The 20,369-nt window shown below is 36.1% G+C and overlaps 3 protein-coding genes across 7 annotated transcripts in view; all 3 read left to right on the top strand.

The window, feature by feature from the left end:
- Window positions 1-7,269, top strand: part of LOC105144933 (uncharacterized) — a 90,776-nt gene extending 83,507 nt beyond the window's left edge. For 2 of the 5 annotated variants that reach the window (XM_087415522.1, XM_087415521.1), the window contains exons 4-10: window positions 310-1,581; window positions 1,813-1,981; window positions 2,094-2,252; window positions 2,383-3,644; window positions 3,859-4,260; window positions 4,800-4,928; window positions 6,335-7,269. In XM_087415522.1, coding sequence (XP_087271648.1) covers window positions 310-1,581; window positions 1,813-1,981; window positions 2,094-2,252; window positions 2,383-3,644; window positions 3,859-4,260; window positions 4,800-4,928; window positions 6,335-6,521 — 3,580 coding nt within the window. In that variant the 3' untranslated portion in view covers window positions 6,522-7,269. Of the gene's footprint in view, window positions 1-309; window positions 1,582-1,812; window positions 1,982-2,093; window positions 2,253-2,382; window positions 3,645-3,858; window positions 4,261-4,799; window positions 4,929-5,052; window positions 5,150-5,585; window positions 5,734-6,334 lie in introns of all 5 variants that reach the window. The other 3 variants (XR_015548103.1, XR_015548104.1, XM_087415523.1) reach the window with 3 other exon arrangements.
- A 119-nt stretch (window positions 7,270-7,388) lies between these two features.
- LOC105144934 (mutS protein homolog 5) lies at window positions 7,389-14,939 on the top strand. Its single transcript, XM_087415524.1, has 11 exons — window positions 7,389-9,274; window positions 9,965-10,135; window positions 10,205-10,409; window positions 10,512-10,713; window positions 11,156-11,392; window positions 11,495-11,633; window positions 12,375-12,738; window positions 13,468-13,680; window positions 13,801-13,941; window positions 14,283-14,347; window positions 14,455-14,939. The coding sequence occupies exons 1-11, from the start codon at window positions 8,754-8,756 to the stop codon at window positions 14,573-14,575; spliced, it is 2,379 nt and encodes a 792-aa protein (XP_087271650.1). The 5' UTR covers window positions 7,389-8,753; the 3' UTR covers window positions 14,576-14,939.
- An 850-nt stretch (window positions 14,940-15,789) lies between these two features.
- Klp10A (kinesin-like protein 10A) overlaps window positions 15,790-20,369 on the top strand; it is a 42,114-nt gene continuing 37,534 nt past the window's right edge. The window contains exon 1 of the mRNA XM_087415845.1: window positions 15,790-16,606. Coding sequence (XP_087271971.1) covers window positions 16,540-16,606 — 67 coding nt within the window. The 5' untranslated portion in view covers window positions 15,790-16,539. The remainder of the gene's footprint in view (window positions 16,607-20,369) is intronic.

Here is a 20,369-nt window from a genome sequence, read left to right as displayed (position 1 = left end):
AATAAGGAAAAAAGTAATAAATTAATATAACACTAGAAAAATGGAGCAACGGGTATGTCTATCTTCTTATATATGATAAATATCTTCTTATATATGATAAATAAATCAAGGCAGAGAGGTCATATTTAGATCAAATAAACAATGATAGTAAACAAAATAATAAAATTATTTTCAGATCTACATTAAGCTAAATTTTATATAGATACTTCAGCAAAATCGTTCTTTCATATATAAATTATATTAATAGAAACAAAAAGTTTCTTTTTTTATACATTGATGTTAGTCTAAAACATCCATGTCTCGATATAGGAATGTTATTCTTAGGTGCAATGAATCTGGTCAGATTCGATCGAATGGTTGTCGCGGTGAAGAAGAGATCCAACCGCCGCCGAGGCGGTCGCGCCTCTTCAAGACGCGAGCAGAGACGAAGAGAGCGCAGGTCAACTGGCTGTCTTCTTCCTCGTCGTCGCAAATTCATGTTGTCACGGAACGCTGTGAAAACGGTGGCAGCGGGTTAGACAACGAGCGACGATGGCGAGGTGAAGATGGCCGCGTCGCCAATAAAGAGAATAGACTCGTTTGGCGCGATCAGAGTAATCATCTCCATCAGGATCGTTGGTGTCGGGACGAACATAGGCGTTCGCGTATCTTTGACGGCAAGAATACGCTGCAGAGGAGTATGAGTAGTCCGGAGTTCCAAGCAGAGTTGATGCAGGTGGCCAGGAAGGTACGCAACAAGCTCAACTGCGGCGGCAGGTCCTCCGTGGAGTCGATGAACGTGGAGCGTAATAGCGATACCGATCGGTGCACGAAAGAATCCAAGATTGAGGAAGTGAAAAGGCCGGAAAAACGATCAGCGAGGAACGAGGAGAATTGCCCTGAGGAACGTGTGATCGAAGACAGGATCGAGGAGAGGCGACTGAACGATCGTTGTAATCGATCCGAAAATAAGCATAATGAGCGCATGTATGACGAGCGCAAAGAGAATGCTCGCGATCCCGGAAGAACTAAGGACTACTTAGAGGAGAGGCAAGCGGAGGGTGCGGTATCAGGCGGAAAGAGACGGCTCGTCGAGAAATCGGCGATATTCGATGAACCCTCTGCGATGCACTCGAAAGAACCTCTTCGGAAAGGTCTGAAAGATCGCTTGGACGCCGTAGGGCATTCCTCCGGAGAGAGGTTCTCATCGGAGAACCACCGAAGAGAACTTCTTGAGGACTATCAACGAGCTAAGAGTGTCGCCAAGAGCCGGAAGTATGAAAACACAACAGACTTGGGTAGAACCAGATCGGAGAGTCCGGTGAGACCTTACATCAGGGTTACAGATTCTCGTGGGCAGGGCTCCGGGAGGGAAAGCACGCCTGAGCGAACGAGCGAGGCCAAAGAGAGAGAGAAGGAGAGAGATCCCGATCGTAGATGGCGGAAGAGCGACGTTAGGAATACTGATGGCGCGTCGGATGAAAAGAGATGGTCCTGCGAACCTGTTCCCGCAACAGCGGAGAAGAAAGATGCAAAATCCAAAGAGAAGCTCGCGAGAAAACCAGAAGCCAAGGAAGTCGTCCGCGAGAAAAATTGGCACGTGTAAGTTTGCTCTTACATCCCGGATCAATTTATCTCTCACTCGTGAGTCACAGATATATATACGCGTGCATTGAGCGATTCCGGTAGTTATTTTCCTTATCAGTCTCGTGCGCGCGGATGCGTGTATGTACGCAATTAGTTTTCCAGTGACGACGAACAAGTAATAATTAATTTAACGCATTCATTCGTAATCATCACGCAAATATGATATGTTCTTGACTATTTCTCTAGATTGCCATTGCCGGAGAAGTCCGCACCGAAGACCTTTTACTTTGGCATGGACGAAGCGTTGTCAAATGAGTCCCGAAATTGTGTGGATCAACACATGGAGCAAATCCAATCTAGGTTACAGTCCAGAGAAATCAATGGATCAATCGAATGTCATGACTACACGGACGATGTGAGTAACATGTTTCTGTTATTACTATAAATGTTCTATAAATAAAATTACAAGATCATTATTTGATTAAAAAAAAAAGTTTAAAGATTTTTAACATAAATGCAATTTTTAGGGGAAAAGCGGAACCGAAGACATTTCATTAAAATTACGACCTACGTTACCTAAGAAACAACTAGAGATTCCGCGATTTTCACCATCAGCAGCATGGAGATTACTGTCGGCTTTAGAAGCACCTGGCCCAACCATGAGCACAGCGAGCGAGGAAATTCCGGTAAATGCGCAAAGAATTAGAATATCTTGATAATTAGCAGTAAATAGTTAACAAGAACTGCGAATAGAACTGAAGAGATGTAAAATATTTAAATCGCTTCTGGTTAAACTATTAGATTGTTTGATGTTAGGTGATGTTCGAGGAGCGTATCGAACGTTTGTCGAGGCCGCCTCCGCCGCTGATTGCGCTTGGTCCGCGAAGCTCGCACGATAAGTCGGGCGATTCCGGCATATCCGGAGACGCTGGTGCGGCCAATGACGACTCGTTGGATGTCAGCACCAATACCAACAACAACCGATTGAAGACGCCAGCGACGAGACCGACATGGACCCCGCAGCAGGACTTAGGCGAGGAGTCTAGCAGTGACGCTGGGGTAGATTCGCCGCCACCGATGCCAACCCCAGTGAAATTCCCGCCCAGGGCGCATGTATTCTCGTTATCATTGCCGCGCGACGACAATCGTATGTATTTGTATAACCCGGATTTGAAGAAGGAGGGCTCGACTTTTAACTCGCTGCAGAAACTGAAGAGATCAGTGTCGGGCGCCCTCGGACTCGGGCCGCTGGACCTAGAGAGGAAACGTACTCGCGATGTCCTCGACGATAACTGGCTGCTGTCAACAAGTGCCCCGACGTCGTTGCAGCACACTCAGATCACAGATGTGACACGATCCTCGCCATCCGGCTGGAAACCTGACTTTGATGACGAGGATGATGACGAAGTATTAGTGGAAGACTTAGAAGATCGCGGCGATTTTCCCGTGATCATGAAACCGCCCTCGTTTTCGTATTTAGCTTCTGGTGGTCATGTAATGTACCTGCCCGAGTCTAATGACTCTCATTATCAGACGCAAAGTTTGAGCTACAGAAGCAACATGGCGGCGGAAAGTGAGAAGAATTCCGGTAACAGTTCCGGATCAAAGTATCGCAAAAACGGCGTGGATGAACTCAGGAAATCGAGCAAGGATATAGAGAAAACGAACAAGCATTCCAAAGAATCAGTCATGTTAAAAGAAAAGTCTTTTGCGAACGAAAAAGTGAATAGATTTTCCAAATCATGTGAGAACATTTCCGAGATGAAACAACGAAGTACTTCGCCTATCGGTGACCAGCAGAATTTGCAGGATGATAAGGAGATTGCTTTAGAAATCAAGACACCATTAAAGAGCAACTCGAAAAGTCGTAGATTCACATTCCAAAGTACTGTGCGGCAGATTGAGAGGCGCAGATTGGCGGAGAAGTTATCGCGAGAGGCGGAAGCCAAGGAAAGACAGAGGAAAGGCGAGCTGGAGGCGATGCGTAAAGTAGAAGAGGAGTTTCAACGAAAACGAGCCAGAGAAAAGGCGAATATTAGGCAACAACTTCGCTTGTACAGCATGGATGAAAATTTGAGGTAAGCTTTTAAATTTATACTTGAAATTAAATGTTTAGAACTCGCAGATAAAATGTTTAAGATGTTATCTAAGCTTATTAGATATGAAAAAGAAGTAATTTTTTATGAAAATATAATGTCATTTAAAGAGCTTTTTAAGATGTAGACAGATGTTGTTTAATTATTAGAATTATTTTTAGGAATATTTGCTATTAACAATCTATTTCAATTACAGTAGTTTACCCACAGTGTGGGACAGCTCTCAGTTATCTCGTGCGGACCCGGACGGCGCGCCATCGTCATCCGCGTCGTCACCCACGTCAGTCCCACCGGCAAAACTGACGACTATACGAAAGAGCAGCGTCAGTAGCGATGAGTATTTGCGTAAAAGAGCGTCCAGCGTGGATTCGAGACAGCAGCAACAGCAACAGCAACCGAGGGAGTACAAAGATTATCGGCCAAAGTATTACGATTGGGCGCCCACCGACTCGTCGTCGCATCTGGAATATAAGCAGACCACGGTGCATCCTAAAGTGGTATGCGACATTCCCAAGAGCTCGCCCGTCTTTGTAGACGCGCACGCGAACGTTTCTAAAACGGCGAATGTTAGTTCCACACCTAGATCCGACAATTACAGGTAAATGTAATAATGAAAGCGAAAGTATAATTTAAATTATACTGAATAGCTTCTCAATAAATTCAAAAATTAAAAATTGAATTTCTATAATTCTATACTTGTACTTTTTTATGATATACATTTATATTTCAGATGTGCACAATAATTTTTTGCAACAATCTAAAATATTTTTGTTTAAACTGAGTTAATAAAAAAATAGGGAAATATGTTATTTAAAACTAGTTTTAAGAAAACTCAAATAATTCGGTAAAACGTTTTATTCTTTATATTTATTATTCAAATGTTCGATAGAGAGAGGAAGAAAGTGAGAAGTGATGAACGCGGTGTTTTCATACATAGGCTACGCAAAAGGATTAAGGAGGGTAAAGGTCTCCTCCGCTATGCAATACACATACACGAAGTGTCTGTCATTCCGAAGACTCTTTGAATTCACTTTCACTCATGTGCTCGCGGCCATGTTAGGCTCGCGTACAACAGTCCGCGATTGCGAGACGACTAACCGCTAATGGCGAATAATCTTCTAACGCATTACCCAACAGGAAAGATTTTGCTCATGGGGCTGTGGCGGCGAGATCTTCCTTAGCGAGCAGCGACAGTGAGCTATCGCAACCGAATACGAGACCGCATTCCAGGCAAGCCGTCAGCAAGAACAAACCCATACGGTCTAGGTACGTTCGATATAATCTGGTCCCCTCGACTTCTGCTTGAGATAACGATTACCCGCCCCTGAGAATGTTTCCCGAAATAATAGCGATGTCGACGATGTATGATAATAGAAATGCCTGCCAACAGGTTTTCCCAGCTTTGAATGACGTCTATAATTTTTATACATCTCTCTCTTTATACTGAAGCGCGAACAATACATAATTCTTTTTCAAATCAAAAAAAGGTAAATATGACAGATAGTAATTTTCTTTATAATTGTTTCCAGAATTGTTCTACTTTAAAGTAAAAAAATTAAAATTATTTTATTTATTTTATTATAAATTTACATTAAAGATCTAATTTTTGTTGTTTTTTTATAAATTCGGTGTTTACAATTCTTTGATGTTATTTTTAAATATTTTTTATAAATATTTACAATATTTTTTTGTGCTCGTTCCAGTATGCATAAAACTTATAGCTCAGTTCATTATCCCGATAATATAGTCGATATTCGATGTGGCAGCTTGGCTTGCACTTCCGTTGCAAGTTAATGAATATGAGTATTAATGTTTGCTAAACATACAGTATTAATGAAATCTACTAATCGCACCCGTAGGTAAGAATTCGAGCGTATCGTGCGACTACTAATTTTTGGCTTTCTGATTTTTTATCGTGCGCAGGTTTTAAGGTGGGCGTAAAGTAAGTAGTCTTAACACCTCTAGTCATCTAACAACGCTTCATTAAACCAAGCCAAGCAAATATGGTCGCGCTTCTAACTACGTATTGGGCGAGGATGGCACATAAGTGGCAAGCATCGTGCGAGAATGGGTAAACCAACGCATCACAATTATCGAACGCGTTACGTATATTTGAAAAAAAAATCATCGCTCCGCTATATTGCGTCTTGGTTTATCTTCCGACGCGTTGAACGCCAGCCAACGTTCTCCGAGTCTTGCGTCTGTATAAAGACTATGCTAATATTTTACTAGATTCTCAACTCGCCTAGAATAGATGTTTGCCTTGGCGTTCAGCGCGTTGACAAATACAGCAGAGACGTCTCACATGTGCTCGATCGTAAAATATTGATTTTCTACGAACGGAAAGTGGTTTTCCTTTGAAAAGGAGGGCTCCAAAAATTTTATAAAAATTTTATAAAAATTTTATAAATATATAACGACTTTTATATCAATGATTATAAATTTATGTAAAATATTTGAAATTTTTTAAAACAGATATATTATTTAGATGGTTTATATAATAAAATTATCTTTATATACAAATTACTATATCATTTATATTGAATTCTTATTACAATGTTATTGTAATGAGAAATTTGTCATGAGTCGTGACATTCTCTGCTGATATCAAAGTTGGAAAAACGGGAAAGGGATGTGAAATAGAGCGAAAAGAGTAAGAAACGATTAATCAGGTCGGCAAGCCCAACACGCAGCGAGGAAGCCATCAGCACGGAGGACGAGACGCCAGTGGAGCCAATCAAACAGGAACGAAACCTTATGAATGGTTTCATATTGAACGGTGTGCAGCCTTTTGTGAGGGAGAAGAGCTACCGACCCATTTCTTTCAATCCCCAACCGCCTCCGCCTATTCCGAGTTAGAAGCCATATTGCGGATCTTAAAGAGTACTGTATCTATCTTAACAAAACTGTGTAAAGAGAATTCGATGTATGTTATTCATATATTTTCTGGCGTACGCGAAATGTCGAATCTAAAAAATTTATTTTGTGGATTCTTCTTCGATCTATATTATATTTGAATCAAAATGAAGATCGTTTAGATAAGATTGACAATTTCTTGTACGTCAGCCCGTTAAATATTAAGCCGAAGGATTTTTACGAAACTTTATAAACGAAGATTTTATACCATTTTACAAAGAAGTAGTTGTTTATACGATTTATAGAGAATGTTTTTCGAGAATCTTCCCTATTTTCTGCAAGCGTACATAGCGCAAACACGGTGATCATTCATCGCGCAGCATTCTATGTACGTGAAACTAATGTCAAGTAATATCTTTATATGATGTGTAACAAGTAACACGATCTAACTCCTAACCAAATGTGTTCCGTACGACTCTCAGTACGTTCATCTACTATTTATATTTTTGTCGTAAATATATTAACAAAACAAATGGAATCAAAGATTATAAGCTTATTCATGCGCGGCGTATCGTTTTATAGGCAATTATAAAAACACGCCGCGGGAAAAAATACCAATAATACCGGGTGTATACATTTACTCAAACAGGTTTAGGGCAGTATCTTGTAATTATGTACAGGTAACAACCGCAGGCAACTGCAAATATTTGCTCATGTAATGTAATCAAACAAAAGATAATGTTGTTATTAACTGAATGAATTTCTTCTTTTATCCTTGCCCCGTTCAACCTACATCTTCAACAAATTGAAGTTATGTGTGTGAATCAGCTAAGGTAAATGAAGTTTGCAATTTTCACATTAATATATAAAAAAAAAATTCAATTCTTGTCTGATTAAGAGAACTTATAATTCTTAATTTCCGTATAGTTTTCAACGTTTGTTTGAATTTCATTTTTTTCGCGGTCTTTGATCTCGCCTTTAAAATCATCTTGAAGTTAGACAAATAAGACATGACAAGCGTGGATTTCAGATCGATTGACAATCATTTGTTTTACTGTGTCTACTTGTTCACACATCTTGAAAAACTGAACAAAAGATAAGAAATGAGTTCATCAACTTTTCCGAGAAACATTGCGCCATCGACTTCCTCTTTAGCTAATATGTATGTTCTTATTACATTCATTTCTTGATAAAATTGTTTTATATAGATACTTAAATAAATCTTTCGAAATTAAATTTTGCAAAGCATTTGTTACAAATTTTCTTGCCAACAAGAAAACAGAATTTGCTATAACAAAATACAATATTGAATACAGAATGAATCTATCAATAGATATGACAGATCGATTGCAGAAGTCGAGCAAATCTGTCATTTCGTAATCATTTAAATGAAATGGCAGATTCTACAATGGCTGACTATGTTGACTATGAATAATCGAGCAAGGCGAGTTTCAAGAGCCTAGAGAACATTATTTTTATGATAATCTTTTCTTATTTTTTATTTTCAAATGTTTTTATTAATTTTTTGATTAATTCAATGAACTTTGCCAAACATTTCACTATATAATATTTCCTATATTGAAATTTGCATTTTATTTTAATTTGTCTAAAGACAATAGAACTCTACCGAGGCTCAAACTGTCCAATTATGTACCTAACGCTTTTTGCTTGATTAAGAGTTAATGAAGACACAGTCTGTGCCAATCTGTTGTAATATTTCTCTGGAAAGTTGCTATGTTGCAAAAAATTTTGCTTCCTGAATTGCTTTTCAATAATTGGTTGTATTCAATGATAAATAATATCGTTATATCTGTATTTCATTAATGTATATTTCACTACAGACAAGTATACTTTGAGTCAATATTGAATGAAAGTAGCAGCGATGAAGAAGAACTCAACATAAATATTCCAGCATCGCAATCAGGCGTAGCGGCACAGAACATTAACGGGTCTACCGTGCAAAACGACAATTTTACGGATAGGGACGAGGCTTGTATCAAATTAATTTTGGAATTTTTTTTTAAAAAGATCGCAATTTCTTTTTTCTCCAAATATTAATTTGTACAAAAAATACAACTCATAATCATGCCGGAAGCAAGCAAATTCTCGTTAATACGAATTGCGTTATTAGCATTTGATTATTGTTATTAATTAAGATTTTAGAGATTTATCTCGCGTTCATACTTTGTGAATCTTATATAAATACAAGTCACATCTTCGCAGATCATTTTGTCGATGATCTGGTCGAACAATCAATTGGGCGCGGCGTACTACAACATCCTCACGTCCGAATTGTTCGTGATGGACGATACTTATGATGACGGCGTTCACTTCAACATCGCGAAGACCCTGTACAAGCAATGTCAGCCGCGCTACGTCATCACGATCTCCGGCACGTCCGACGAGTTCCTCACGGCAATCGAGGCCCTAGTAATGTCGGAAATGTCGAGCGATCGGAGCAGGTCGTCGGGATTGAGCTCGGGGCCGTCTCAGGTCTCACTGAGGGTGATGCGGAAGAGAGAACACGGCTTCGACAGATGCTATCACAGAGTACGATGTCTCAAGCTCCGGTCCGAACCGGTGAACGCCAACAACGTCGAGAGGCTTATCTTCCTACAGGGCTTGTTGAACTTCAAATCGATCGTCATGATCCACGCGCTGGGTCTCCTCTTGATTTACATCGACCAGCATTGGAGTAATATCGCGTTAGATCCTTCCGGCAGGCCTGGCTTTGTGTCTCTGTCTAGCGTGACGTTGTGAGTTTCTCTAATCTAACGATAGGATTAAATACTTTAGGTACGGTACACTGGTAGTAGTGGAGTTTAATTTGCTGATAATTCCTTGGAGAATGTTGTCTTACGAGAGAAAGACTCGAGTCTTCATTAGATTTCACGTTAATTTCTGAATGTTTTTATTAATCTTTTATTACTCGCATATAGATATTCTGTAATAAACTTTAAATTTGATAAATCTGCTATTATTTACGTTATTATGTTTAGCAGAAATTATTTCTATACATATAATAATTTTAAATTATTATTATTATTTTATTTTTATAATAATTTAAATTGTTTTTATAATAAAATTTTTTTTGTAATTTTATCTTTATCTACAAAATATATAAAATATTATCGATCTTTATAACATAGAGAATATTATCAATTTTTAATTTAATTGTAAATCAAAGACAACAATAAAAATTGAGACATAATATTGGAATGCCAGAAATGTTGAAATGACAGCAAATAATTTCATAGCTTGCTATCTGGAACACGAGTAATATAAGATTAATCGTGATCATACTCTCCTCCAAATTTATTGTAACAGTTTACAATATTTGTAGCCCGTCCCGAAAGACTTTCTAGCTTTATAATAGATGGATGCTTCTAACAAATTGCGTTTTATTCACGCATGGTCGTTTCTTTGTTGCACACGGGATTTCGTAGACGTGACATCGTCATGATAGATGATGACACTTACGAGGCGCTGAATATCGTGCATGCCAGACATCACCCGAGTCTTTTCAAGTGTGGCGATGCAGCAGCGAAGAAGCAAAGTGGCAGCTTATTCATCCTTCTGAATCGTTGCCAATCGCGACCTGGAGCGCAATTTTTATGGCACGTTATCCTCTCGTTTTTTATATAACTTGTGACGTTATTGTATTTTACTCAGAGACTCTTTTATAGGAAAACGTTGCGACATCCCATTCGAAATATCGAGATTCTTAACGAAAGATTCGAAGTCATCGACTTCTGTTTGAATCCGGATAATCACAGTATCGTGGAAAATCTGACGTCGTGTTTAAAACACGTTTACCGCTTGACTAACGTCATTCTAGATCGATATTTAGCACAGCAAGCTAAAGTTTCTGATTGGCGACGATTGCATAAGGTCTATCACGTTTTCCAGTTTTAATCAGGCAATTCAATAATTTATTTGCGGTACCTATTACGCTCGCATGTTCTACATTCTATTTTGTATTTCATGTCGCAGACGGTTTCCTCTATAATTTACATCGCCGATATATGCGAGAAACACTGTAAGAAAGTAAGGCTGTTCCATAAAATCGTCAGCAGTATCACGAATGAAGTACGTTACATCAAGTATTTCATTGAGTACATAGTGGACTTTGGTGCGAAAAGATCCGAGCATGATTTTATCGTACGCTCAAATGTGGATTCGCATTTAGACAATCGTAAGCTGATCTTGAACTTTTTATCGAACCCTGCTATTTTGTTCAAATTTATTCAGGCGTATGATCACATAATTTAATTATTATATGATCTAAAAAATAAAAAATAAATTTTTACAGAGAACAAAATCTTACATTAACAAACTAGTGTCTTTTTTCATCAATACAGATTGACTTTAATCTCAACTTACTATTTATCTTTTTTTAATTTTAAGAATTAGATTAGAATTAGAATTAAAATACTCTACTTTTTAAGCCGAAAAATAAATCCAAACAAAATAGCAGAGTTATCTATATAGCACAGATCATTCTAGTAATATTGTAATAACATTACTGTAAACTATGCTACACGGATAATAATATAACTTTTGAAAATTACATTATTATTGCACGGTGAATATTATTGCCGATTGTTTTCATTACGTATTACATTATTCGAATATAGTACACCACGTAAGAAGCACTTTGCCCGAGACCCTGACACAGATGGTAGAGAAAGACATGAAAGAATATCTTCCGGCTTCGGTAACGACCTGCAAGATGGTGTACATACCGAATATCGGATATCTCTTAGCGATAACTGGATGGAGCCCATCACCGGTCGACAATGTGGACTTGGAAAATCTAGAGTTCAAATTCGTCAGCAACAACATACGTTATTATAAGAGTCCCACCGCCAAAGGTTCCATTATTTTCTAATTTTTACAACTTTAAATATGCATCATAATGCATTTAAATACATAATTTTTTTTGCGTCCGTTTGAAATTGAAATCGGTTTTTTAGAATTGGACGAAACTATAGGAGATATATTACTAAGAATAAATAAACGAGAAAGTTACATTATGTTAAAGCTTGTGAAGTATATAAATAAGCACGCTGCGTCGATCTTCAACGCGATTCAATTGTGCGCCGAATTAGACACGTGAGTAAATTAAATACATTATGAATTCTACAAAGAAACTTTGTGCGAACTAACGTCAGTGATAATGAAAAATAAAAAGAATATAATTATAATTAATTAGATAAAAGAAAAGATAAAATATAATTATAATTAAAAGAATTAAACAGTTACAAGTGAAAATCAGACCGATAAGAATAAATCAAATAAGAGAAAGAATTCTATTTTCTCAGTCAAATGGTTATTGCGATAAATATTTCCACGTATCTTGATAGTCGAATTGATAAGTCAATCTTAGAAAGTCAAGAGTTCCAGATTCAAACCCTGACTGAAATAATATTTTTTGCAATAAATTCTTTGTAGTGTTTTAAAATGCATATATTAGCATTCGATGATCAATGTAGTTTGTAATGTTAAATCTATTTTTCGTTTATGATTGCGTTTCAAGTCTAATCACAAACTAAACCGGCGCGCAGTTTATAGAACTGAACAATATATTTGCAAATCTATAATATATAAATGAATATTATTAAGCATCAAGAAACTATTTTTGTTTTGAACCAAGAATAAGATTTTTCCTGTTATAAAAAGAATTAATATTAAAATAAAAGAAGAAGCTCTGAATTCCTTAGAAGATTTTTAGTCATCTTCTAGTGTGGGAATGAAAATAAAAAACTCTGATTGGTTAATTATGCAAAAGCTTGTGCTCCGGCTTATCTTATATATTCTTTTGTAACACTTCTCGCGTTGTGCCGATCGTTATAGATTGCTAGCATTTTACGTGATTGCGCGAGAATATAATTACGTGAGACCGAACGTGGTGAACCGACAGATCATAGCGATAGAGCAAGGTCGACATCCCTTGCAGGAGTTTCTAACAACGTTTGTTCCGAATGATACTTATTCTGGAGACGAGAAGAGTCTCGTGAAAATCTTAACCGGCCCGAACGCCTCCGGCAAGAGCACTTATCTCAAACAAGTCGCGCTGATCGTGTTCATGGCTCACATTGGCTGCTTCGTGCCGGCAAAATCAGCCACTATAGGATTAGTGACTCACATCCTGACTCAGATCACGTCTGTAGACAGCATTGCTCTAAATACGAGCATGTTTCTGCAAGATATGCGACAGGTAAACTATACGGATAAATATATGTACAAAAACCAGTTTTAATTGGATTGAATATATAAGGTGTTATCTGATAGCAATATTACCATAATTATGTACATTGCGTTTTTTATTTTTAATTATACTTAAGATGATCTGATGACCGAGAACGAAACGTTTGTCATTTCTTTTATTTCGTGTTTTTTGTAATACTTCCATCATTTAGGTTGCTCCACTTAATGGTACAAGTGCTTTGAAGCATTCTTTGATTGGTCTATTGGTAAAATTCTTTCTTCTGATTTTTTGATCAATCAAATGCTTTGAAGCGCTGATCTGCACCTTTAGAACGATGTTCCTTTTTGTATTACTTTCCTTTTGTATGACTCTTAATGTTTATTATTCAACTGGTATTAAAATCTAACTTGCTTTGTAGTCCTTTATTAGTTCTATTGTTTGAATTTTATTATTTTCTATTAAGCTTTTTTTTATTTGTATATTAATTTAATTTTTATAAATATGATAATTTCTTCAAGAGACACAAAGCTTCTCAAAGTCGTGATAAAAATTAGTTGATGATTATCTATTTATCTGAATATTCGAATCTCAATCAGCGAAATATTATAATTTACAGTTAATTTCGTCTGCATCTATAAATTGAAAAGCCTCACAAAAAGCATCTTACGTGATATAAATTAATTAATTGCTGAATTAATGAATCTTTTCGGAAATTTGATGGTTCTTGTCATCTTTTAGATTAACTCCGCTCTTTATGCATCTACACCAAACTCCATCGTCATTTTAGACGAGTTTGGAAACGGAACATCCGAAGTGAGTGGCTTGTCACTGCTCGCGGCTGTATTGAACAATTTCGTCGAGCGAGCGACCGATTGTCCGCACATTTTCGTGGCCACGCACATGCATCGGGTGATGAACATGTTACCGCAAAGCTCGATAATCGAACAACAAGTAAGATATAAGGATGGATAATTTTCAGTGACACTCACTCGCGATGCCGAAACGATTTCCTTGAATTGCCATTATTCTTTAATTTTTTTATCTATTTCATCATTGACTATATACTTACAGACTTTTGAATTTATTACAAACGAGGACGGCTCTGTGGCGTACCTTTATAGTTTAACTCGTGGATATGTAGCACGCAGCTTCGCACATGCTGCTGCACGAAGTGCGGGTTTGGATGAAAAGATAATTAAACGAGCATTAGAGGTGATTTTATATATATATATATATATATATATATATATATATATATATAGTATATTGGAAAAAGAGTCTGCTTGCATAAATTGGAATCCTGAATGAAAATGGACAAATCAAAATTTTCTAGTTGAATTTATTATAATTCTCGTTGAGGTAACTAAAATTCTGATTGATATCAGAATCTTCGATTATGGTTCGTCCATTTTCAATCAAAAACTTTTCTTAATGTAAATTTTGTCTCAATGTACATTAGAAACTTCTGTTTATAAAAATTATGTGAATAAATTTGAAATAAAACAATTATTAGTCTAATTGTAAAAATTGTAAAAATAAGAGGACTTTTGCAGGTATATGAAAAATTTAAGGTCGGAGAGTTACCTTCACGACTATCGGAAGCTAATGGCCAAGATATGTGAGAATATTATAATCTTGATCTTCGATCAAATTGGCCACATTTACACAATACAAAAATCAAATTCGATGCGATTAAAAATAATTTTGTGATTTATGTTATTGCAGGGCAGTGGATATCATCGAACGATTACTAAAGGCAGATGATTTCAATCTGGAAGAATTGAAAACATTAGTTCGTCAAGTCACAGAATCACCAGCTGTAAAGATAAACCACACGAAAAATTAAAACCGGAAAAAAGAGAAAATATTTCGTAAAACTTGTCGAGTCGAGTCACGGAATCACAATAAATTGCTGAAAATATAAGAGATATTGAAGTAAAAGAATAAACAAAATGTTCCCTAATTAGTATTTTAATGTATTATATTAATAATTAATTAACAAAATATCAATATTCTTATTATATGGTTCAATATATCAAAACATTATCAATATTTTAATTGTTAAAAGTATCTATCTAATTAAAGCGACTTTAGTGTAACTCTGATCAACTTAATCAGCGATTAATTTAATCAGCAGAATTAAAATACAAATTTCAAATACAATATTTTGCAATCTATAAACACTCTTCTTCATTTTAAATAACAAAAAAAAACTACTAATTCTATCCTTACTAACAGATAATACAATGATGACTTGATAAGTTAATTATCGATTAAAATAACGGATTTTAGTCGAAATCTTTTTTTAATTTTACTTTGATTGAAATATAAATATTCTATTATTTACAAAGGAAATTGATAAAAGTCTGAAAAGTTCAAGTATTTTTCATAATATTAAACATGAAAAATTGTTAAAAATATTTCGACATAATATGAGAATTTTTGTTCACAGAGGATTATCAAGTATTTTTAATTCGATCAATGTATTCTGCACAAAGCGAAAAGTACATATACATTAACAAATTGAATTATAGTATTGAATATCACGAGTTAAATAAGGCATAAAATACATAATATAAGGTCCAAAAATTTAAATTTCGTTTCTCAATAATAAAAGAAAATAATATAATTGCATTTTCCACACTGCAGAGAAAACTATAGCAATATTTGGACTGAATGCAATTGAATGCAAATCAATTCACACGTTTTCAGTGTTATAATAAATAATTTAATTCATTAATTATATATTCCTTCTGTCACAATATCTTATAACTTTAAAAAGATTCGAAAATATGCATCGATTTGCAACCACAGACTTCTACAGTATAAGTGTTTGCAACCAATTCCTCCATTAATGTTCATCCTTCATTTATAGTTTTAGATTTTAGATAAGAAAAAAATCCGCAATCGGTACAGAGAGCAAAGTACAATTTTATCGGCTGCAGATTGCATAGCATTTTTCCCATTTGCACAACAGATGTCGCGACCGGTTATTTTCACGCCGATCGGTCCGGCGACTTCGCGCCGACAGATGTCGCAGCGATCGGCGCGCGCCGGCCGGGAGCTGGCGCTCGTAGTCTTTCCGTTGTCAATAACGGACACTGGCGGTGTATCCCGGCACGAAAGTGAACCGAACGGCCGTCCCAACGGACGCGCGAGATACCTAAAAACGTCCGGAGCCGCGGGTGCAACTCGGCTGGTACGCGACGCGCGGATCGTGAACGTGTGCGGTGTGCGTGTACGGATACGCGCGCTCGTGTGCTCGCTCGCGCTGCTGGCTTCGTCGACGACGACGACGGCGAGAACGAGGACAACGGCGACGCGGAGCGCGAAACATTCGCGGCCTGGAGGCAAACGAGAACCGCTCGGCGGTCAGATACGTACGGGCGTGCCTTGAAGCCAAGAGAAGAGAACCGTGCACAGTTCCCGGGAGCGAGAATTCCCGACGAGAAACGGCGAAAAAGGAGACAAAGGAAAGAAGAGACCGCGTCGTCGTCGTGGACTTGGAAAGAAGAAGAAGGAAGGGGATCGGAACCTGGCAGGCCCGACCGGTCGCCGCGCGAGTTTGAATGCGAACGCTTCCGTAACTGTCAACCGTCGTGGTCGCGCGAGTCGATCGCCGTCTCTCGCTCCCTCTTTCATATCTCTCTCTCTCTTTCTTTCTTCTTTCTCTATACTTCTTCCCTCACATACACACGCGATTTCCAGCCGATTAATCCGGCCGCGTGCAGGGCCCCATTTAAGCCGTGATAATTTAACGAAGCCGAGTCGCGTTTTATGGTGCCGAACGAGGTGCGAGGGACCGATTAAATGACCATGGATCACGGTACGTGCAAGATCGACGTCGGCTGCAGCATAAACATCCAGAGAACCGACGGTGAGAATAATAAAATATCAGTCAGATTATTATTGTACCCGCGAGCGCGCGAGTCGTTCCTCACCGATTCGTCTTGCTGTGTGTTCCCGCTCCCTCTTCTCCTTCGCTTCTTCTCGCGCCAATTCCTTTATTTCTCCGCGAATTTCCGTCTTCCCACTCGCCTTTCCTCGGCCTCTCTCCTTCTTATCCTCTCCCTCCAGCAGCGCTTCTTTCGTACTCATCGGAGTCATCTACTTCTCGTGCAATGCTTCCTCCGAGTTCTCCGTTTCTTGTATCTACCAATGTAGTTTAATTTTAATTTTGATTAAACTAACTTTTCATCTTTTTCTAGTTCTAAGAATTACAAAAAGGTGAGGAATAAGTTGAACCGAGATTAATCTACATTGATAGAAACGAGCATCTCTGGTTCTCTCGTTCTTTTTGCAAAGAAGAATCATCTCTCATGTCCATTTCTATTAGGGTTACCATAGACCTGTTCTTTTTCTGTAGCTCAGGAAACTGAACTTCTTGCACGGTTCATCTGTTGTTTCTTTCTCTCCAATGTGAAGGGAAAAAGAAGAAAGATGAATCGCGCAAGAAATTCAATCCTGGAGTATAGGAAAAGAGCAGGTCTCATGTCATAAAAAAAGTGTACATTTTTTAATTAAAGACTGAACATAGATTATTTAACTTTTAATATTATATAAAATTATTATACAAAAAGTATGCAAGTACATAAATATAAACAAGTATACAAATATATCATATTTGAATCACAAGAGAAGAATATACATGTATAGTTTTTAACCTTTAAGTAGATAGGTGACTACACTTTACGCATCGTTATCTTAAAATTCTTGTTCTGGGAAATATAAATAATGTAAAGAATGTAAATATAATACATTTAACTTTATAATGTAATGCTATTAAAAAATATAATTATAAAAATAAAATTTGTTCTGAGCCTTCCAGTTTCTCACTTAAAGATTAAACAAAGATGATATTCCTGGGATGGGAAGGAGTATAACTTTTTTTGCGTTAAATGAAGGTGTTTAATAAAATAAAATTTCTAGAAAACAATTTTTACTGGCAATTCTTATTAATGTAATTTTATATAATTATTATTAAATATACAATTGCAATTAATTACCAGAAGAATTTTATAATTTTAAAAAAAGTAAATATATATATTTATTCTTAAAAGTTATGATTGGTAATTCTAATTTCTACCAAGGTAGATTAACATTAATCTTGGTTTAATTTAATTTTGATATTTTCCTAGTTCTGTATTGAAGAAAAAATTGTTCATTTGACTAAATTATTTATTTAACTAAATTAATTTAATTAAGTTTGTCTTTATTTCTTTCGTTTGAAAGTGTATGCATTTAAGTATAATATGTACGTTTGATTTAAATACGTACATTTTTCATTGAAAGAAATAAAGACGAATTATTCTTTTTGACTAAATTCATTTAGTCAAAAAGAATAATTTTTTTTTCAGTGTAAGAATTAGAAAAAAGAGTAAATTAATCTTTGCAGAAAAGCTAGTAATATAGTGCTAGCTACTAATATAGTGCTGAAACAGTCATCACATTTTGAGTCAAGAAATATAATAAAATAATGAATTATAAAAGTCTCAAGGGGGAAAGCTATAAGATTTAAAAAATGTACCTTCGTCCTCCAAAGTTTATAAATATACATTACAGTTAATCTAAATTAGTAAAAATGATCTGTTGAGTTGCTTTTCTTTCCTCTCATTTTCTTGGTTTTCTCTTTTTTTTTCTTTTTGTATTTCGGTATTATTTTTTTATTTTTTATTTATTTCTGTCATTTCTCCTTATTTCCAATCTCTTCATTATCTTTTATCCGTTCTCATTTCCCTTTCTCTCTCTCTCCTCAATCGTTTACCTGGTTTCACTCGTTTGTCTCCGTATTTTTCCGCGATCGCTTGTCACATTGCCCGATCGACGCATGACGATCATGCGTGGGCCCAGATCGATCCTTCGTTCGATCGACCGGCCGACCTCCATGCCCGAACTCGTGTTCCCATATACGGGAAATTTCGACCTTTCTTCCGCAGTTCGCGCGAGTTCTCCCCTTCGCGCCATATTTGTTTTCCTTTTTTCTTACCAAGATTTCGCTGCCCCCGTCTTTCTTCGCTGTCCTTTGCAGCGCCTTTTCTTGTGGCTTGCCATAAATCGTTGTAAATAATTAAAAACATCGTGAAGCATAATATACATATCGTTCATTTGCTACAACAATGACAACAAATTGTCATTTTTAAGTTGCTTGCAAATTTGTTGAAGTATCTAAAATTTAGCTATTAATCAAGATAATTAGGTATGTAGAACTCAAACTGATTGCTAGAATGTCAAAACTTTTTGTAACATTCCTCATTATGCTTGAATTTTTTTCACAATTATTTTGATAATTATTTTGGTCTAACAAAATTATTTTTAGGTCTATTAAAAATTGAAATATATATATATTTCAATTTTTAAATATTGCAACAATATCATTCTTTCCGTGCAAAGATACGTTGTTAGAATTTTGCACGTTGAATTTATCTGTGACTATGCGGAGACGATTTCAATTTCTGAGAAACGCAGTTGATATGTGTAGGATAAAATATCAAAGGTGACGAGCATCTTTTCCAATGGTAATTGCTTTCGAGGATATTATCTGTCGATGTGCCATCCAAATTCCTGCGAGCATAATAACGGATTTCAAAGCCTTCGATCGAGTCGCAAGACGGCAACTTCCTTTCACCATGCATGTTGTTCCCGACATGTAGAACGAGACCGAAAATCTTGTGAGCTTCCAGCACGAGCAGAGTTACGTTCTCGTTAACGTAATCGAAGAGCGGAAGTCACGAAACGCAGTTTGCTTTAAATTAATCTTGAAAACATTAAGCTAACTCCTTGCGAAATGTGCGAAATAACGAAGAAATTGTTTATGGTAAAATGATTTATTTTTCTTGAGGTAAATTAAATGATCGTTCTTTAATGTAGCTAATTAATTTGATCAATTATCGGCTCGCTGAAGATTGTTCAGGAGTTTTTACCGTTAGAAGTATACTAACGTTTTTTTAATTAAAAGAACTAAGCGAATAAATTATCGATTTTGTATTGTCTAATTAATTTGTGTGTGTAGGATTCAACTTAATCTGACAATAATAATGTAAAAATTGCATTTTTCTATCTATGGCTAATCACTAAATTGATGATTTTGTGATGAGAAACTTTTAAAATTATCCAACTATAACCAACAATTTAATTACTGATTAATTACAGCTAAAAACACATTTTTTATCAATGCATTATCAACTTAAGTAAAGTTAAGCCATAACTATAATTAATATTAAGAACAGCTCGTGTTATGCTAAGTAATCAAAATAATAATAATAATAATAATAAAGTCATATTAACGAGCATGACATAATTAATATAGGCTTTCTTTAATATAAATAATAAAATTAAACGGAATATTTATTTAGTCGTCTTCAGTTTTAGACATTAAATTAGTGAAAAAACGCATAAATTACAAAGAAAAATAGTGAGATAGAAACAATTTAAGAGTAAAAAACCAATCTAACAAATTGGGACGCTAATATAAATATAAGTTAAAATGGAGAGGACGTCTATATTTTTCAACAATTACAAATTAACTAGAAAATGGAAAACCAGTCATAAGTGATAAAAAAATTAAATATTTCATCAGTATAAAGGACATAATTATTGGAAAGTAAAAAATTTTAGAGAATTGTAATCTTTTGTACAAGAAA

This window comes from Acromyrmex echinatior, chromosome 18 (genome assembly GCF_024713525.1).
Source record: "Acromyrmex echinatior isolate Ae372 chromosome 18, ASM2471352v2, whole genome shotgun sequence".
In the NCBI taxonomy this organism is placed as follows: domain Eukaryota; kingdom Metazoa; phylum Arthropoda; class Insecta; order Hymenoptera; family Formicidae; genus Acromyrmex; species Acromyrmex echinatior.
Note: the sequence above shows the minus strand (reverse complement) of the source record. Positions and strands in the feature narration are given on the sequence as shown.

Coding starts and splice junctions, on each gene's coding strand:
- LOC105144934 (XM_087415524.1), top strand. CDS start 8,754: ATGATCTGGTCGAACAATCAATTGGGCGCGGCGTACTACAACATCCTC. Junction 10,136..10,204: donor CCTGGAGCGCAATTTTTATG/GCACGTTATCCT, acceptor ACTCTTTTATAG/GAAAACGTTGCGACATCCCA. Junction 12,739..13,467: donor TTCTGCAAGATATGCGACAG/GTAAACTATACG, acceptor GTCATCTTTTAG/ATTAACTCCGCTCTTTATGC.